Raw genomic sequence first — 19,067 nt, 5'->3', positions numbered from 1 at the left:
CCACCAACAAACAATCACACCAAAATGAAAAAGCAAGGCTATAATTTGAATTTGAAGTTTATGTCAAACACTTCTTGCTTTCTTTTCTTTTGAAATTTGGACCTTTGGTAGAAAAAAGTATATATGGTAAATAAATTATTTGAGAAAAAAAATTCTATTTTTGCTTTTATTACTTTGTTTTTTAAGTTTAAAAAGATGAATTTTAAAATGAAAATAAAAAAATGTATCAGTGTATTAGGTTCGTTAATTGATGGATTGGTTGCTTAAACTGAAATCAACTTAACCCGACTTTTTAATAGTTAAAATTAATCAGACCAAACTGATTTTTTGGTTCAAACCAATTCAAGCTGATCTAACTAGATTTGGTTTGATAGATTTTTCGATTTTTTTGCCCACTTCTAAACGCCATCATGACCTCATTTTGTGACTTGAGTTAAGTAAAAGAATAAAGCTAAGAATATAACATTCGTTTACAACCTTGTGTTGTCAAAATCCAAGCATGTAACATAGAAAATAGTTAGTTCTAATTTTTTATTTTTTAATTGTTAAATACATGAATAGGATGATAACAAGTAGGATGTTATCAATCAATATTATCAACCATAATTGTACGTATAGCATGATTTGAAGTAAAATTCCAATTCAAGGAAATTATGTGTTTGAAAATGTTTAAATTACACACATCATATGTTTTGTAAGGCACGTTAGGACTTAAACCACATTTTATACTAGGTTTCCACCTGATGTCCATGTAAAAACTAGATCTCAAACCTCCATTTCATATATTTTAATCATAAACCTTTTACTTTTGTTGCATAAAATCTCCAACATAAAGTGTATGCTTGACATTTCGAATGGCATTTAAGATATATATACATTTTTACAAAATAATAAATAAAAGATGAAATGGAAGGGGAAAAAATGAAAAAATGAAAAAAAAAATAAAATCATAGTCTTCATCCTAATGACCTCAACCCTGCTTGATCTAGTGGTTAGAGAAAGCGATTACCGAAAGGTATTATGACATTTCAGTTAGGTAATAGTTGATGGCAAAAAATATTGCCATAGAGTTCTAATTTTATTGCAAATTAAATAAATATTTTGTTGCAACTGCAACATATAAATGGAACAAATGAATAAATTTGGATAAAAAATAATTGGTTTTACCGCATATCTAACTAATTTTTTTATTTTTATTTTTTCAAAATAATCATTTCCTAAGATGAATTAGGTGTATCTACGGGTAATTCTGGTTACTTCAGCGCAAAATGGAAATAAAATAACTAAGAAAATGAAATGTGCTCTCGTTGAGAGTCGAACTCAAGACCTCCCGCTTACTAAACGGGTGCTCTAACCAACTGAGCTACGAGAGCTTTTGAGTAGAATGTTGACGTTAACGATACAAGTGAGTGGACGAATAAAAAGGCATAGAATAGCCCTCTTAATAGTATTTTTTTTTTATTAAATCAAATATTATTTTTAACAACACATTTCGTAAAACTCACAAATACTACTATCGGCCACTCATTTCTTGAAAAATAAAAGTTTTGTAAAATAAAAGGCAATTCATATTTTACGAGCATATTTGGAGTAACTTATTCAAAGAATAAACAATAAATATGCCATAATTTTAAATTTTTGTATAGTGCGAACTTATGTATCCAATTATCTAAGAGTTTTGACAACCCTCCCTTCCTTTTTGACAAAAATACATTTTGAAATGATCATTTGATGGAGAATGTTTAGTTAAAAGAGAATGAAAATTTTTAACTTTGCGTATAATATTATTTTATTAAAAATATGTGGTTAAAAAATAATAAAGAAAAATATATTTTAAAAATAATGAAACAAAGAGGGGCTTACATAAACAAAACAACCATTAATCTGAAGGATATAAGTGACAATAACTATTTATTTTTTTAAAATTTGTTCTTCACCAAGAAAAAGGAAAAAAAAAAAAAAGGTTGACACAGTACTCTTGTAGAAGTTAATCTTGTTTACACTACTTCCTATTTTACTTCCACTTCTTATAAAAAAAGCTTTCTAAGAAATTTATCTTCTATTTCTTCTAAAAACTCTTTTACCTAGACCAGCCACTCTTAACAAAGTATTTAACTAAGTTCAAAACTAATTTTTTAAATTTCAAAGATATCTTTCAGCTTTGGACAATTATTGTCACACAGGAAATATCCCATGCACTTGCATATGCATAGTAGGGCTGATAGGTCATATGACCCACCAATTCAACTTTTGAGGGATTTATTATTATTATTATTACTTTTTTATGGTTTTAAATCACAAATCACTCCTTGCTTCTCCTCATAACCCTTTTCAAAAGAAGAAGTACCCTATCTTCCAATTAAGCAAAAGAACCCGAGTTAAATGTTTCAATTACCATTGAACTTTGCTATATGTTACGATGTACTCATTTCACTTCACCATCTTTTTCAAAGGCATTCAACTTTACTCCATCCAACTCCATTGATCATTAGGTAGAATTCATTAGTAAACTTGTCTACGTGGATAATGGTAATTTGACATGGCCAATTAAATGTTAAGTTAATTGCCAAGCAACGCCATGTCAACTATATCCAAATTTTATTACAAATTGAAAAACGACTTTCCTTTCTTGAGGCAAAATCGTTTCTGTGGAAGTAAATGAATTGGTAATTGGCACAAAACGTCTTACCTTTCAATGTTATTGTACAAAACGTTCATACATTTCATTTTTTTTTTATATTTTTACCCTTACCTTCACCTTTTTTTATTGCGAAAATCATATTTTCATCAAATTTATTATGTAAAATGATAGGTATACCCCTATTTAAATATAACAATAAAAAAGAAAAAAATTAATAAATAAATTGTAATTATACTCAAAAACTTTTTAAAAAAGTGTAAATGAGTTCAAATAAATTATTAAAATGGTACTTAGCACAATACATCTCTACCTTTCAATATTATTGTGCAAAACGCCCTTATCTTTCATTTTTGACATTTTCACCCTTATTTCATATTTCATTGCGAAAATCGTTATTTTCATCAATTTTCTCAATTAAAAGCTGTAAAATGATAAATATATACCCTCTTTAAATAAACAAAAATAAAGAAAACAAAAATAAAAAACAAATTGCAAGTATATTCTCAAAATCTTCACAGAAGTACAAATAAATTTCAAATAAATAACTAAAGAAGAAATTGATTTATTTGTACTTTTTTTTTTTTAAAATTTGGGAGTTACAATTTGTTATTTATTTGATGATGAGGATATTTTTTTTTTTTTTTTTAGTTTTTACAGCTTCTAATTGAAAAAAAAAAAAAATAATTTTCTTTTTTTTTTTTTTTTTAGTTTTTACAGCTTCTAATTGAAAAAATAAATAAATGAAAATAACAATTTTCACAATGAAATATAAAAATAATGATGAAAATGTCAAAAAATGAAATGTATAGACGTTTTGCACAATAACACTGAAGTGACGTTTTGTGCTAATTAATCTTTTAATAATTTATTTGGACTCATTTGTACTTTTTTAAAAACTTTGAAAGTATGATTGCAATTTGTTCTTTAACTTTTCTTTTCTTTTTTATTGTTTTATTTAAATATGGGGTATATTTGTCATTTTATATAAGAATTTTGATGAAAATGATGATTTCCGTAATAAAAGATGAAGGTAAAGGTGAAAATGCCAAGAAATAAAAGGTAAAGACGTTTTTGTACAATAGCGTTGAATTATAAAGACGTTTTGATTTGTGCTAATTATCTAAATGAAATTACTCAAATTTAAACACGCAAACCCCAAGGCGAATTTGGCGATTTTGTCCCAAAATTCCATCCCAAGTTTCGCCATTCATCCTCTGGCCGTTACCATTTTCAAAGCGCCAAAACCCATTTCGATTCGGCCATTCCATTGCAGCAGATAGGGGTGGATTTAGGTGGTGGCCACCCTAATTGAAATCACCGGGAAGAATTTTTTTTGCTGATAATAGATACAATTTTTAGATTATATATTTGATAATTTATATTAAAAACAAACATCTCTGATAATTTAATTGGTTAGCATTTCCACTATTGAATTGAAGGTCCTGTGTTCGAAACTTTTCAAGAGTAATATTTTTTATATTTTTTGTATTTTAACAATTTTTATCAAAACAAATGTAAGGAGGGTTATTCGAACCTACTACATTCCTTAAACATATTAACCACTTTACCATCATGACATTTATTAATTTTTAACACGTAATGTAACAAAATAATATATATTCAATTTTACTAGTTTAATGCAAGTAGAAATATTTTAACCGGTACTTTGTCCCTCTTCTTGATTTTTTTTTTTTTTTTTTTGCCCTTTTTTTCCTTCTAATCAATTCATTTGAGAGTTTGGTCAATTAATGGTAGATGAATTTGTAGGAAAATTGACCTTAGTGTCATAAGGAATCTTTCAACAAAACTTATTTAATTAATAAAAAATTTCACTTTTCATTCACAAAAAATCGATTGCAAAAAAGTGGAATCATACAAGCACATAAAATTGATATAAGCACATAAATCATTTCAATTTTGTTAATATAATAATGCTTGTTTAATTCACTTTAATTGTAAACTAAATATTGGTATTTTGTTAATATATATTGTCTATTTAATTAAAAAATAAATTAGAGCATTTTGTAGGTTATAGAAAGATTTCTTCATCCAAAATAAAAATTCGCACCTAATTTTAGTTATCTAATTCTTCTAGTTTTAATTTTGCACGATTTTTTAAATATAAATATTAATAAATAACTTCAGCACTCGCGTTCCGTCTTAGCTCAACTCGACCCTGTACTCGCTGCTGGCAACAGATGAACCCTCTTCGGCTTTCCTCCATTCTTCCGCCATTCATCCTCTTGCAGCTTCCTTCGCCACTGCCTGCGATTCAGCCTCCTGCATTTGAGCGTTTCCGATTCCGCCTTGAAGATTTTCCGATTCAGTCGCTGCTTTTTCTAATTTCAACCTAAGCCAAAGCCGCAAAGCCCAAAGGTCCAAAGTACTCCATATGAGGTTCGAAGTACTCCATCTAACGTATGCCCTTTATTTTGAGCTTTCTCAATTATTGCATAATTAGATGGACAATGATAAACTTAGAAGTTGAAGAATTCTAAAGGCTTACGATAATCCCTTGGAACTTTCTGATAAAAGAATGAAACCCGTTTGACTTGTTCAAAATGATGAAGATCCAACAATGTTTTGACGAGTTATTTCACTCCTTTGTTATATCTTATATCTTCTGATGTTCCTTGAAATTTTTTTCTCATTAATGAAAATACTATTTTTATTTGCTAAATATCTGATGGTTGGCACTCGTTGAACAATCTTTTAACTTGCTTGAAAGACTATTTTGACTTTTACTGCTGTTCATATAACTTGCTGAGACACTAGTGATCAAAATTTCAAATTTAGTCATATGCATTTTCTTTCCTTGGGTGCATCCTGACTTATATTTCAAATTGCTGCATCGATTATCATTTCAGGGAAAGGCAGATTCTGGGATCAAAGCTGCTACTGAAGTTTGATATTGTTTATGAAGTAGTCCAGTTGGTTCGTAAAACTAAGCTGCTTTTTTGGTGAGATATATTCCTTTTGTTCTTTTCATTCTTACCATACTTTAAGCATTATTTTACTGATACAACTGAATGCGTGCACTCATGAAGTTTCCATTTGTATCGTGTGTAATGACACTGTAAGTGCTAACAGATGATGGCTTCTTCCCTGATAACTTACTAAGAAATGGCAGTTTTAGTGAATTCTGTCGACAAAAAGATAGATGGGTATGTAATGCAATACATTATTCTAACAGCACATTGGAAAAATCAGCTAAAGCATTCACACTTCCCTCGGTCCTTATTTATAACCATATAGATTTTATGTCTTGTTTCCTGGTTTAAAATTATTTTAATTGCTAGTATTTACTGTTTCCATATGTCTTTAAAAAGGTATTAACAGTTTCTCTTCACAAATTTAATTTGATGGATATTTTACAGTCAATCCTTAACTTTTGTTTGGTTACCTGCAGCGTTTTTCTGTAATAATTGGTTGACTCTGCTTTAGTTTCTGGGACATGAAGCATTTCTTTTCTCCTTCTTTCAGTAATTAAGGGGTAGAGGGCAATTCTATAAGTGATTGCAAAATTACCCATCAAAGACAGAAGGGTTGTGAATTAAATCTTTACGCACGTGTGTCACACTATGTTTTGATGAAATACTACTCCGGGGGATCAGGTTTATCAGCCAGTTTTCCAACCTCCTTTTAGTATCACCTTGTGAACATGATTGCTTCGATTCTTGGAATTTGAAATTTGAGATAATCGTCAGTTTTATTTTGGCGAAACATTATTCTAATCATTTATTATTAAAATGTATTTTCTTGGTCTGGACATCATTTTGTTAAGGTTTTTCTTTTTCTTTTTCTTTCTCTTTATTATTATTATTATTATTATTATTATTATTATTATTATTATTATTATTATTTTTGTCCGACTCTTTTACTGCTTGCATCTGGAATGTTCAAAAGTTACGAAAAAGAAGAAGAAGAAAAGTAAAGCAAGCGGGACATACTTTTTACATACTTGCCTTGTCCTTTTCTTATTTGAGACTTGAAGTTAACTTCATCTGTCTTTTCTACTATGATATCGAATCGTTTAATATTTTCACTACTTTTTTGCGAGTTTGATTGTGCTCTTCTAACTCAAAATGTTTACGTCCACCATGGATCCCCTGGTTCAGGAAATCACAGTTGAGCAACACATTTTTGAGGTAAAACGAGAGAAGACAGCTGTAAAGCTTTACTTATTTAGCGCCAATGCTAATGGCATTGCAAATGCTCCTCAAAGGTAATCAAAATTTTCACCAACTTGCAAATAAATTGCACCAGGAAACAGTTGGTGATATTCAGTAATGCCACCGTTAACATCATTGAAATCCATAGTAGAATCACTTTGTGATTTGAAAAAATTACGAGAAGCACTGTGGTTGATTTTATCGCGTCCTCTCGAAAAATACCATTATTGTCTCAGCTCAAAAGTTCTTCAGCTATGCATCGAGTTAAAATCCAGAAAATCAGGCCATCTGATTCACGGCCACCTCATAACAAATGGGATTCCTCTAAACACCTTCCTTATCACCAAACTGATCGTATTCTACTCAAAAATTGGTGATATGGAAAGTGCTGGTAAACTGTTTGATAGAATGCCTAAGAGGGACGTGGTCCCCTGGACTGCATTGATATCCGGGTATTCTCAAAACGGGGATTCAGAAAAGGCTTTGAAGATATTTTCTGCTATGCATAAGGAAGGCGTGAAAGCTAATCAATTCACTTATGGGAGTGCATTAAGTGCGTGCACGAACTTAATGTGTTTGGAGAGAGGGAAGCAAATACAGGGATGTGTGCAGAAGGGTAGGTATGTAGAGAACTTATTTGTGCTGAGTGCATTGGTTGATTTGCATTCAAAGAGTGGGAAAATGGAGGATGCTTATCGTGTCTTCCAGTTGATGGAGCATAGGGACTTGGTCTCTTGGAACACAATGATTGGGGGATATGTGGTCCAGGGGTTCAATGAAGATGCTTTTTTAGTGTTCCGTATGATGCTCCGAGAAGGTAGGCCAAATATTCATAGTTTGTGGATGATCATGGTCGCCTTTTTTTGTTCGTGCAATGTCATACCTTAATGACAATGATATCTGGTTCAGAAACCAATAGGCTTATTTGGTGATTTGTTACTCGTACTTTCATTTCTCAAATTACTTCTTCCTTATGATGATCCAATTTTATTTAGGCATGGTTCCAGACTACTTTAGCTTTGGAAGAATTCTGAGTGCCTCTGTTGGAAGTGGTGGGCTCATGAAAGTCAGCCTTCTTCATGGATACATCATTCAGCTCGGCTTTGCATCGCATACATCTTTGTGCGGATCCTTAATTGATGCCTATGTAAAATGTGGAAGCACAACCAGTGCGAATCAAGTATACAAGTTTATGCAGTACAAAGACATAATATCATGCACTGCATTGATCACGGGGTATGCTCGTGAAGGTACAAATAGTATTGATGCGTTGGAACTTTTCAGTGATGCACATAGAAATGTGGGAGTTGATGATGTCTTGTTGTGTTCCATGCTCAACATTTGTGCCAATATGGCATCACTGAACTTGGGAAGACAATTACATGCTATGGCAATGAAATATCAGAACCAGCATGATGTGGCCATAGGCAACGTCCTCATTGACATGTACTCAAAATCAGGAGTACTTGAATTCGCCAGACGCGTTTTCAATGAGATGGAGGAGAAAAATATAATTTCATGGACATCGCTAATCACTGGTTATGGTAAGCATGGCTATGGACACCAGGCAGTTGCACTCTATGAAAAGATGGAAGATGAAGGATTGAAGCCAAATGACATAACATTCCTGTCTCTTCTGTTTGCTTGTAGCCACAGTGGTTTAATTGTCCGAGGATGGGAATGCTTTAGTAATATGGTTAGCAAACACAACATCTTGCCGAGAGCTGAGCATTATTCTTGTTTGGTGGACCTTTTTGCACGCACAGGTCGTTTGGAAGAAGCTTATGATTTAGTATGCAAAATGAATGCCAAGTCTAATCCCTCACTTTGGGGTACAATTCTTGGTGCATGTAGCATCCATGGAAACGTGATTCTTGGAGAAATAGCTGGTAAGCGTCTGTTTAACATGGAGCCTGAGAACCCAGTGAACCATGTGGTTCTATCAAGTATTTATGCTGCAGCTGGCTTGTGGGACAATGCAGGGAAGACACGAGAATTGATGGAAGAGAAAAGTTTGTTGAAAAATACTGGGTGCAGCCTATTTCAATCCTTGATTACGAACAATGATCTTCTGCAAACGAGTTGAAGTAAAAAAAGAATTCACAGGTGCTACATTTCCCCCTTACATTTTGGATGACATTCCTCCATGTAGATGAGATCTGGCCATTGATGGAAAAAAGTGGTGTTTAAATCAATGTAGAAAAAATTGCCACCTTAAAAAATGTCAAAACTTATTTCAAAGTTGTACCTATAGCAGAAGTGATTTCAAATATGTAGATTATAAGGGAGAAAGTGAGAATTTTAAGAACCATCTTCTGGCTGACTTTAGGTACTAGAAAACAGTTAACGGGTTTTAATAAAACTTGATTATGCTAACGGGAAAAAATCATAGATATCCGTTAAAGTAAAAACAATTCATGATATACAATTTTTTTTTAATGTTCTTTATATACTGACTATCCTATGAAAAACACAAATAATTCTGTGGCCAAAACTTTCCCATTTTTTTGATTCTACAACTGAAATTTGAGGAACCTTAAATCAAGCTGGGCATTAAATAATATTGCAACGGAATGGGGATTTCAAATTCAATTTGTTTTGTGTCTGAATGAATGTGTAGCTGGCAATTTCGTATACCGTTCTCTGCGAGTAAAAAAATTTATCAAATTCAGCATCAGTAGGTTCATAATCTTCCACTTTTGGTGAATTATTTGCAAATTTTTGAATTTTTTTTTATCGATAATCAGCCATATTATCTTTTGATTGGTCGAATTCATGAAATGTCATAATTGTCCTTTTTTTAATGAATGATTTTCCTTTCAATTTTGTGGAAGACAATATATTTTATTTCGCATATTCCATTAAAATTCCAGTGTGGTTAACAGATATGCAATATAGATACCTTTGGTCTACCTGTGCCTGTTGGTTGCAAGTTTATGTTGTGGTGATGTCAGCTATATTAAGGATAGATTTGAAGATGGCTCGTTTAAAAATAGAGAATGATGTAGTGAAAATATGGCCTCGATTATTATTTCAAATTATAATATCCTACTGTTCTACTTGGAACTGAAAAAGAAGGATAGCAAATGACAAGTGCTAGGTGACTGTGAAGTTACCAGACTGTGGTAAGTAACTTCACTATTCTTATCTTTCACTTTCATGTTTTTCTTACTGGTTGCTCTGCTTTTTTGTTTTTCATGAGCATTTTCTTCTGTTTTTAAGTCGAGGTAAGAAAATTTTATAAGCAGTTGATCAATGATTTCATTTGTTTTAGACTTTTATGAATTAGTGAACTTGTTACGTGACTACTCCTATGTTAATTTATTCTTTGCTAACTTCTTGATCCATTTTATGTTTCTTGTTACATAGTTGAGTTCTAATTTTGTTGAATGTTCTATTACGTGATTTTTTAGCTGGTCTCCAGTTTATTATGAGTATAATTTTTATAGCTTTTTTTACTTTATTTAGGCTTAAACATTCTACCTTGAATAGTTTTGCAGTACATGGAAATATCAAACTTTTCTTGCCGAGATGATATTTATTTGTTCACAGTGATGTCGTTCTCCCATAAACATGTTCTCTAAAATTATTTTAGCAAACGAATGACTCAAATGGAGTATCACTAGTGCATAGCACCTTTTCATGGAGTATTCATCAGAGTACCAATGGATAGTTATTTATTAACAGATTTCCTATTGTAGGAATTAAGCCTCACAAAAATGGCAGGAAAAATATGTATAAGTAGAAAGGTAGAAACAGGATGTTAATAGCTCATCACCTTGGTTTACCATTTGTGTGATGAAAGGAGTCAAGAAATAAAACCTAAAAGAACCTCCACAAACAGCAAGATGAGGCACCATATCTGGCATTTCTAGCAAGACCAACTTTTAGAGATAATTGACTTAGAAAATTCTAATAACTCTTATTAATGTGTTATTCCGTTTTATCATTGCAATTTTATAAGTTGTAGACGGAAGTGCGGTTTCAATTTTGTTTGACATTACCAACTCTGCTTCTTCCTCTTATAACCATTACAACAGAATATTGGAATTGCTCTTAGGTGCTGCTGACACTATTCCGTAAATTATTCATGAGAATGAATTGTTCTTATACATGTCCTTTAGCCATTAGATGATTAGAAATATTTTTTGTAATGATGATTGCTGTAAAGATTTCTTCTTAGTACTCGATAAATTGAAGTGGACTCACCACATTAAATGAACTGATAAATTTCACCAATCATTTTTTTTTTTTAAATATTAATCTTCTTGTTGACAAGGTTGAACCTGTTTGGTAATCCACAGAGTGTTTTTCATTGCCATACTCACACAAATGAAATGCATGATAATTTGCATAACTGTGTTGTGCTATGTGATAAGTGCATTTTGTGCACTTATTTATACCATATAATTAAATTTTTATGTCGTCAAATTATTAATTTTTACCTAACTTGAGTTACTTTTGTTTTTAGTGACAGACCTGTTTTAAAGCATTTGGAAAGATAAATTGGCCATTGGACGGATTTTTTGAAGACTAATATTCACACTTTGAAAATTGAAGGGTTTAAATTGAATTGAAGAAGACATGGCTGCACAATTGGATGAACTCAAGGACTAAATTGCACTATTTTAAGAGAATTGAAAGCTTGATGAAAATTATACACTAAATGGGCCTACTTTTGGACTTATATTTGGAATAAAAATCAACCAATTGGGCTCTTATTAAAGAAAAAAAGAAAAAAAGAAAAAAAAAAGACCGTGGAGGCTGCCGGCACTTTTGGAGGCGGAATTGGGCTGCTCTTGGAAGAGAGATATGCACACGGCCAGAAATTTATAAGGTGGCTAGATACATATTACGAAAACACAGAAAACGGCTGGCTGGAAGAAAAAAATGGTCTGCTGCTGGAACAAATACATAGGCGGCTGCCATTGAATGTGTATACATATACACATGAGCTACATGAGGAACTGAAAGATATATATTCATGCAAAAGGTGGCTGGTGACATATATACACACGCAACTAAAGGTGGCCAGAAACTGAAGACGAAAGGCAGCCAAGGAATATATATATAAATACACGTGCAACCCAACGTAGACGGTAGGAATTTGGATATTAATCACATTTCATCCATTTTTGGTGATGTCTTTTATCCTGTCGTTATTTAATTTTCACATTATGTTAGGTTAAATTATTTTTTGCTAGGATTTGCGATGAACCTTATATTATGAACTTTTAACTTTTGAATTTTATTTATTTTGACGTTAAAATAGGTTTTTTAATTATTGAATGATTGATATAGATTTTATTTTCTTTACAATTATATGCACAGTCAGTTGTACGAGTTTTGTGACTTGTTTTTACTCTCGAAAGATGGAAAATAAGTTAGATATTGTGTCAATTGTCGTAAAATTCGATAGGCAATAGAAATATACTACTATGTTTTACGTGACCTTTAATCATTCACAAAACCAATAATTCATTTTTATATGTTAGCATCTGTCGTAGACATATAGGCAGGTCATATGTAAAAATAGGTTTGATTCTACTCGAGAGAGATTGATAAACAAATTAGGAATATAAATCTTCATAATCGAATTGTCTTGTCAATTTTATAAAATTCAGGTTAAAGGGATTTAATATAAGGGGATTCGGGATCATAGTACGCATTTCTTTATCATATTTTTATAAAACTTACATTAATTTAGTTAATTTAGGCCTTAAATTTATAAGTAGATTATTAAAACATAATCTAGTTAGCGAAAAATCATGAATTTCTATTATTTCGGTTAAGACGAAGTTAGCTTGAATTTAAACTAATCAATCTTTGTGGGACGATACTTCGACTCAAAATCCACTTTATTATTTGTTAACGAATTGTACATTTACGGTGATTTTAATTTGAAATGTATTTTTCGTGAACACTATGACATGTAAAAATATCGTTTGTGTCCATTACAAAAGACATAACCTAATGAATCATATTGCGAATTGGCAAAATAGACAAAACTACATTGCTATACATGATGGGAAAAACACTGAATGAATTCATATATCGACACAAGTAGCATTTGTTAAAATACATACTATAATACACAATCTGGAGTAAGCAATGACTTAAATCTATTCATATAAAGAAAAAAGTATCACGTGTTATATTTTATTCATGTAAAGAAAAAAGTATCATGTGTTATATTTTAAGAGGGATCATTGTAAATCCATTTACAGTGAATCTATAATGAATTGTTTTTGGATATTGAGCAAGAAACCAATATGGAAACTAGTAAAATTATAGGTTTTCAATATATGCAAAGAAGAGAGAATAATTAACAATAGAATGGAGAAAGTAAGGAAATAGATAAATTTTTAGGATTTAAAAAAGGAAAGATAACTTGTGGGGGAGATTAAATGATTTTGTTAATGAATGTTGTGATTTTATTAATTAGTTAAGAGAGAGGTGTTGGAGAATAAGAGTATCAAGATCTACAACTTTCATTCCTCACAACGCAAATCATCCCACCCCATATGATTGCAATAGAATAGATATTTAGGATGGTGTTAATATCACTGGAAAGATTAAAGCGGACAATCGATTTTGATGAACAATTAGATCCAAGGATTTTTCTTGATTGATTATATTTAATTCAAAAATATTTTAATTGGTATAACACGTTGACCATCAACATATTTGCTTAGCCAACACTAAATTTATCAAGTTTCCTAAGCGTTTTTTACATTATTACTCGTAGCCACGAACAATTAGTTGCCATTATATGACACGAGATGAAATCTACAATAGGTCTTTACTTATGGATTATCTCCTTAACCATAGAAAAACTCTTCTTCTATTACTTATTACATGACTCATTTTAACGAGTATCACTTTTCTTAATGGTCTTCGATTTGAACTGAGACATGAGGTCCTTTTACACTACTGGAGTCATTAGTCAACTTATTTTGATCTTGGTTGGTTATAAAGGAGGGTTTTTTTTGACATTTTATAGTTCCAACTCCTCTAAATTGAGAGGGAGATTGATACTTTACGGTCGATATTCTTTCCCTAGATTATCTTTGTAGGTAATTACAAGGATTCTTCTGGCAAAATTATCTTTACAACATTTTAGACAACTATTATAAAATTTCTACAACTTCTTACATGAAACATCTAGATAAAAGTTCCTTTTGCACGCCTATTCTTCATTCTAGTTTGTTCCAACAAGTTCCTTTCATAAAATTTTCCAGCATGGACCTTCTCCACAATATTCTCCATGTTTATAGAGTTTTCTAGAAACTCATTCAAAATTATTCAAAATATAAGGTTGTTCGCCTACACTGTTCTAGTTTAGCCTTTGGATGCAAACTTCATGTCCAACATAGGGATGGAAAAAAAAATTCCGAGATCCCCGCTACTAAATTAAGCAGTGCGAGGATGAGGATCATGATCCCTATCTCAAATTTTCAAACCCGTCCCGAATTATTTTATTTTTATATTTTTCAATTTAAAACATATTTAAAAAATATTAAAATTAATTAATAGTTAAACAAAACGGTAAATAAAAATTGTTTTAATCCCTGCTCCATTTCTCAAAGTTTCTGATAGGAAAGGAATGATAACGGTCACCATGCCTTGCCCAATTGCCATCTCTATTCCAACATTTGGTCCTTTTGCGTCTCAAGCACCTAGATGTCACTACGAGAATGTATTATATCGCTATTATATTACAAGTTCAAGTGTTCATACATCTTTGAATCTTATACTAAATTTTAACAATGCTACTGAGTTGATTGTATTTGAATGATAAATTTGTAAACAATGAACTTACATGAATTTAAATAGTTTGTTATTTAGAAATGGGAAATCGCAGCCATGGCACCAAACTTTCATCTTTACGCAGACTTGACCCCAAACCTTAAATTTGTTACACTCACGGTACCAAACATTTCCAAATTGAGAGAAACTGTTACTTGATCGAAAATCAAAGGTCCGATCCAATGTTGATTAATTTTTAAAGCGCAAAGGGTAACTTTACATTTTTTTCATATAAAAAAAAAAACTAAAATAAAGGAATTAAATTAAAAAAAAAAAACCTCTTATATTCTCCACTCACCCAACCCATAACCAAAACCAAAAACTTAAAATGTCAGCACCCTCACAGCCACCAACTCTGATACCACCTCACCCATCACCACCACTACGCAATTCTCCAACACAAATTTGACACCACCTCATCCATCTTCACCTCAAAATCGCGAAAGAGGTATTGTAAACTCAAAATCCTACTTTTACAAGAAGGCTAGGAACTCTAGCTCCTGAAATTATTTCCAATAGTAGAGTTGCTGTGCAACACATAAGACTACGAATAGAAGCTGCGAGTCTCAGTTTGTACTGTGAAATCAGCTTTTACAACAATCCACAATTTATCACGTCAATTGGTCGCAATTGTTCAATCTCAACCCTACCTATATCGTTGATTTTTGGCTCATTTTTTTTTACAAACTAGCATCGAAAGCTAGGCTAGAAACATAAACCCCAATGACAATTCTTGATTCTCTCGAAATTTGTCCAACTTTTGGCAAAGGAAACGATGTAGACTACAAAAAATGCCTGTTTTTGCTGATTGTGGGTTAATTTTAGTCTTATCTGTGGTGTTCTGTGGGTGTGAAAGTGTTCTGAGGGTTTAAGGCTAAAAGGAAAAGTAAAAGGCGTTGGAGTTGTCTGGCGATAGATATACAAAGAGTTGTGTGGTAGTGGTGATGGGTGAGGTGGCATCGGAGTTGGTGGGTGTGGTAGTGCAGGCATTTTGGGGATTTTGGCTTTGGATTGGGGTGGGGTGGGGTAGTTTGAGTGGAGAAGAAAATGTGAATTTTTTTTTTCTTTTATGGTTTTTGATTTAATTCTTTTATTTTAGTTTTCTTTATATGAAAAAAAATGTAAAGTTACACTTTTGCTCTTTAAAAATTAATCAACACTGGCCAAATCTTTGATTTTTGGTCTACTAACAAAGAAAGTAACAGTTTCTATCAATTTGGACTCTAGATGCAAGCTTTTGAAATGTCTGGTACCATGAGCGAAACAAATTAAAGGTTTGTGTCAAGTTTGCATAAAGGTGAAATGTTTGGTACGGTGACTGCAATTTTCCCTTTAGAAATGATTTGTTCAATAGAATTAGTGACAATAATAATTAAGCAATTGTTTACTTTGGAAATGGTTTTTTCAATTTAAACGGTGACCAAATAATTATTATCTTAAAGAAATATGCTCAATTAGAAATGTTTAATGAAGTTGATTCACTCTAAAATGCATTTAACAATGTCACTTTTTAATGTAGCACAAGGTTTTAATTCACATTCATTTTTAAATTTTAACAAACACACATGTATTCATCTATTTAATTGATACTAAAGAACTAAGAGAAAATAGAATGGGATGTCCAAGTTAAAGTGACAACGAAAGTCTGTTTTCTCACTTTCATTTTTACAAACATCTTGCATGCATCTCTTGAATTTATTCAAAATTACTTCTTCGTATATATTAACTCAATTCAATTTATTAAATCATATCACTTTTTAATGTAAAACAAGTTTGAAATCGTATTTATATTTATATTTAAATTTTAAAAAACACGCGCATGCATTTATTTAATTGCCCCCAAAGGAATTTGAATGAAACAGAATGCGACCCTTTCAGATAAAAGTGACAGAGAACGTCACTTCCACATTCTCATTTTCTTAAACACCTTATGAACTAATTGAGTAAAAAGTCTGAAACATTAAACCTATAATTTTTGGCTAATTAGTTGCATATTTGGGCAAAATTTTTTGAATATATATATATATATATTATTATTATTATTATTATTAAGATTTCTCTTATGATTTCGATTTTGCTTGATTTGGACCTTGGAAGATTTCAATATTTTGGATCCCTCACCCTTTTTTCAATTGGCTATTTCACTGTATTTCGCACGATTAAATTGGGGTGAATTTGTATTATTTATATTTTAGTCCATGTTTATAATGATTTTTCAAAAGCACCCCAAAACTAAGAATGTCTCTGTAGGTACCTCAACTTCGAATACCATATGAAATTAACTAACATGGTATCAGATATTGGACTATATTGATATGTACACACATTTATTGCTTACTTGTTTGAAGCTTATAGACGCAAATAAAAAATACATATATAAGGTAGTATCAAAATATAATTTCAAAATTAAGAAACTAATTTTAAAATTTCAAAATTCAGGTCATAAGTTGAATCTTTATTATATTATATTACTGGTCTTCTTCTCGTGCGTTGCACGAGTATTGTATTTATTATATTATTATTAGTGTGGAATGTGTAGAATTTAGAAGAAAATATTCGAAATTTTTGAAAATGAGAAATATTTTTTATAATCATTTTTATAAGTTATTTTAATTCCTAAACCATTTGTTTAATGTAGATGAAGATTTTTTTCCTACATTTTTGCAGAAGAAGGCGTTCACATTTGAGCAGTGTCCAAACATTTAGCTGACATTTAGTTGGAAAAAGGTAACCTATTAATTTGTAATGGTGCATGGAGATCTCCTTGCACGGAGGTTTTTGCCTTCGTGAAACCTCCGTGCACGGAAAGATTTAGTACTGTATTCTTTTTATTTTTCTTGTTCAATGCCGTTTTAAATTTTTGAGGTTTAGCTTTTAATTGAAGTTATATTGATGAAGTCATAAGAATCACAATCTTATTCCAGCATTTGCTCCTCTAAATGCTGTAAGAAACCTCCGTGCACGGAGAGATTTAGTACTGTATTCTTTTTATTTTTCTTGTTCAATGCCGTTTTAAATTTTTGAGGTTTAGCTTTTAATTGAAGTTATATTGATGAAGTCATAAGAATCACAATCTTATTCCAGCATTTGCTCCTCTAAATGCTGTAAGAAACCTCCGTGCACGGAGAGATTTAGTACTGTATTCTTTTTATTTTTCTTGTTCAATGCTGTTTTAAATCTTTGAGGTTTAACTTTTAATTGAAGTTATATTGATGAAGTCAGAAAAATCACAATCTTATTCCAGCATTTGCTCCTCTAATGCGGTACTTTTTTTAATGTCAATTTCTCTATCTTCTCTTGTTTGTTGCTCTTGGCTTCATGTCTTAATTATATAACCATCATCCTGAATCAAATTCTTCGAACTAGAGGTTGTAAATTGACTATCTTGCAAAAATCTGAGGAGTTGGACTTTTTTCTTTATTGAGGAGCTCAAATCTCCAGCTTACCAAACTGGAAGTGTGTCAGTTGCAATTAACTTTAGTCCTTTGTTTGATTGGTGAAAGCAGATTAAAGGTGATCTGCCTGAAATGCTGGAGTACATTGGGATGAAAAATCTTATAAATGCTGTAAAGGAAAGTGTTGGACTCCGCAGTGGAAAATTAATTTTCGGATTCGAAAATATGCTCTTTTCAAGCATAGTTGATAAATCATTGTATATATACATAGGTATCACCATTAATATAATAACTTCAAATGAAACCAATTCCATTAATTTCAAAGTTTGAATCTTCCAAACCTCAACCAATACATCAAAAATATTACCAAACTCTTATTTAACAAGCAAACAAACCAACATCCTATCCAAAATTACAATAACAAAAAAATTAACACTACATGAAAGCAGATTTTTCCCTCAAAACCATTCCTCAATCAATCAAACATTTCTACTACTTATAATATTACAAATCTTAATAGAAATAACACAAATATAGAAGACTAAGGAAATTTCAAAAGTGAATTTTAGCAAAGACAATAGAAAATCACAGATAACTAAATAACACATCCAAACCCAAAATTCTCAAAATTCTGAGTCAACTAACTAAAACAAAAAAAAAATAAAAAATAAAAAAAATCCAACAATATATTTTTTTCAAAAAAATTTAATAGAAGCCAATTCAAAAAAGAGAAAAAAAAAGGAAAAAATATAAAGCAAATAACCAAAGAAGGAGAAAAGAAGGGGTAAAAGGAAACTAACTTACTGGTAGAAAAAGTCAAATCTAAGATTAGACACCGTAAAAATCTGAAAAACAAATTTATTCATACACAAATAATAAAAACAAAATAGAAATTAGAAGTACACATTAAACTTTAGAGAAGAGAAGAATAAAGGTGTGATTTCTGTGAAAAAGTAAAGAATTTCAGGTGAAAAGAGGAAATATCACTGTACCAATTTGACAAAACGGTGTCGTTTTTGCTCAAATATCGGAAAAACAAATGGAATGTCT

The 19,067-nt window shown here is 31.2% G+C and overlaps 1 protein-coding gene and 1 non-coding gene across 2 annotated transcripts; one reads left to right on the top strand and one right to left on the bottom strand.

The window, feature by feature from the left end:
* Nucleotides 1-1,299: 1,299 nt before the first annotated feature.
* TRNAT-AGU lies at nucleotides 1,300-1,373 on the bottom strand. Its single transcript has one exon. It is a non-coding gene; the product is annotated as a tRNA-Thr (tRNA).
* A 5,502-nt stretch (nucleotides 1,374-6,875) lies between these two features.
* LOC111395868 (pentatricopeptide repeat-containing protein At3g20730) lies at nucleotides 6,876-9,136 on the top strand. Its single transcript, XM_023022069.1, has 2 exons — nucleotides 6,876-7,630; nucleotides 7,809-9,136. Exons 1-2 carry the CDS (start codon nucleotides 6,931-6,933, stop codon nucleotides 8,897-8,899), a joined length of 1,791 nt encoding a protein of 596 aa, XP_022877837.1. The 5' UTR covers nucleotides 6,876-6,930; the 3' UTR covers nucleotides 8,900-9,136.
* The last annotated feature ends 9,931 nt before the right edge of the window (nucleotides 9,137-19,067 follow it).

This window comes from Olea europaea, chromosome 6, assembly GCF_002742605.1.
Source record: "Olea europaea var. sylvestris chromosome 6, O_europaea_v1, whole genome shotgun sequence".
NCBI classification, from domain to species: domain Eukaryota; kingdom Viridiplantae; phylum Streptophyta; class Magnoliopsida; order Lamiales; family Oleaceae; genus Olea; species Olea europaea.
This window is presented reverse-complemented; position numbering and strand designations above follow the sequence as displayed.

Bases quoted from the DNA above. Each gene is read 5' to 3' on its own strand.
- LOC111395868 (XM_023022069.1), top strand. From the start codon at position 6,931: ATGCCACCGTTAACATCATTGAAATCCATAGTAGAATCACTTTGTGAT. The intron at 7,631-7,808 runs GTAGGCCAAATA...AATTTTATTTAG, and splicing joins CCGTATGATGCTCCGAGAAG to GCATGGTTCCAGACTACTTT.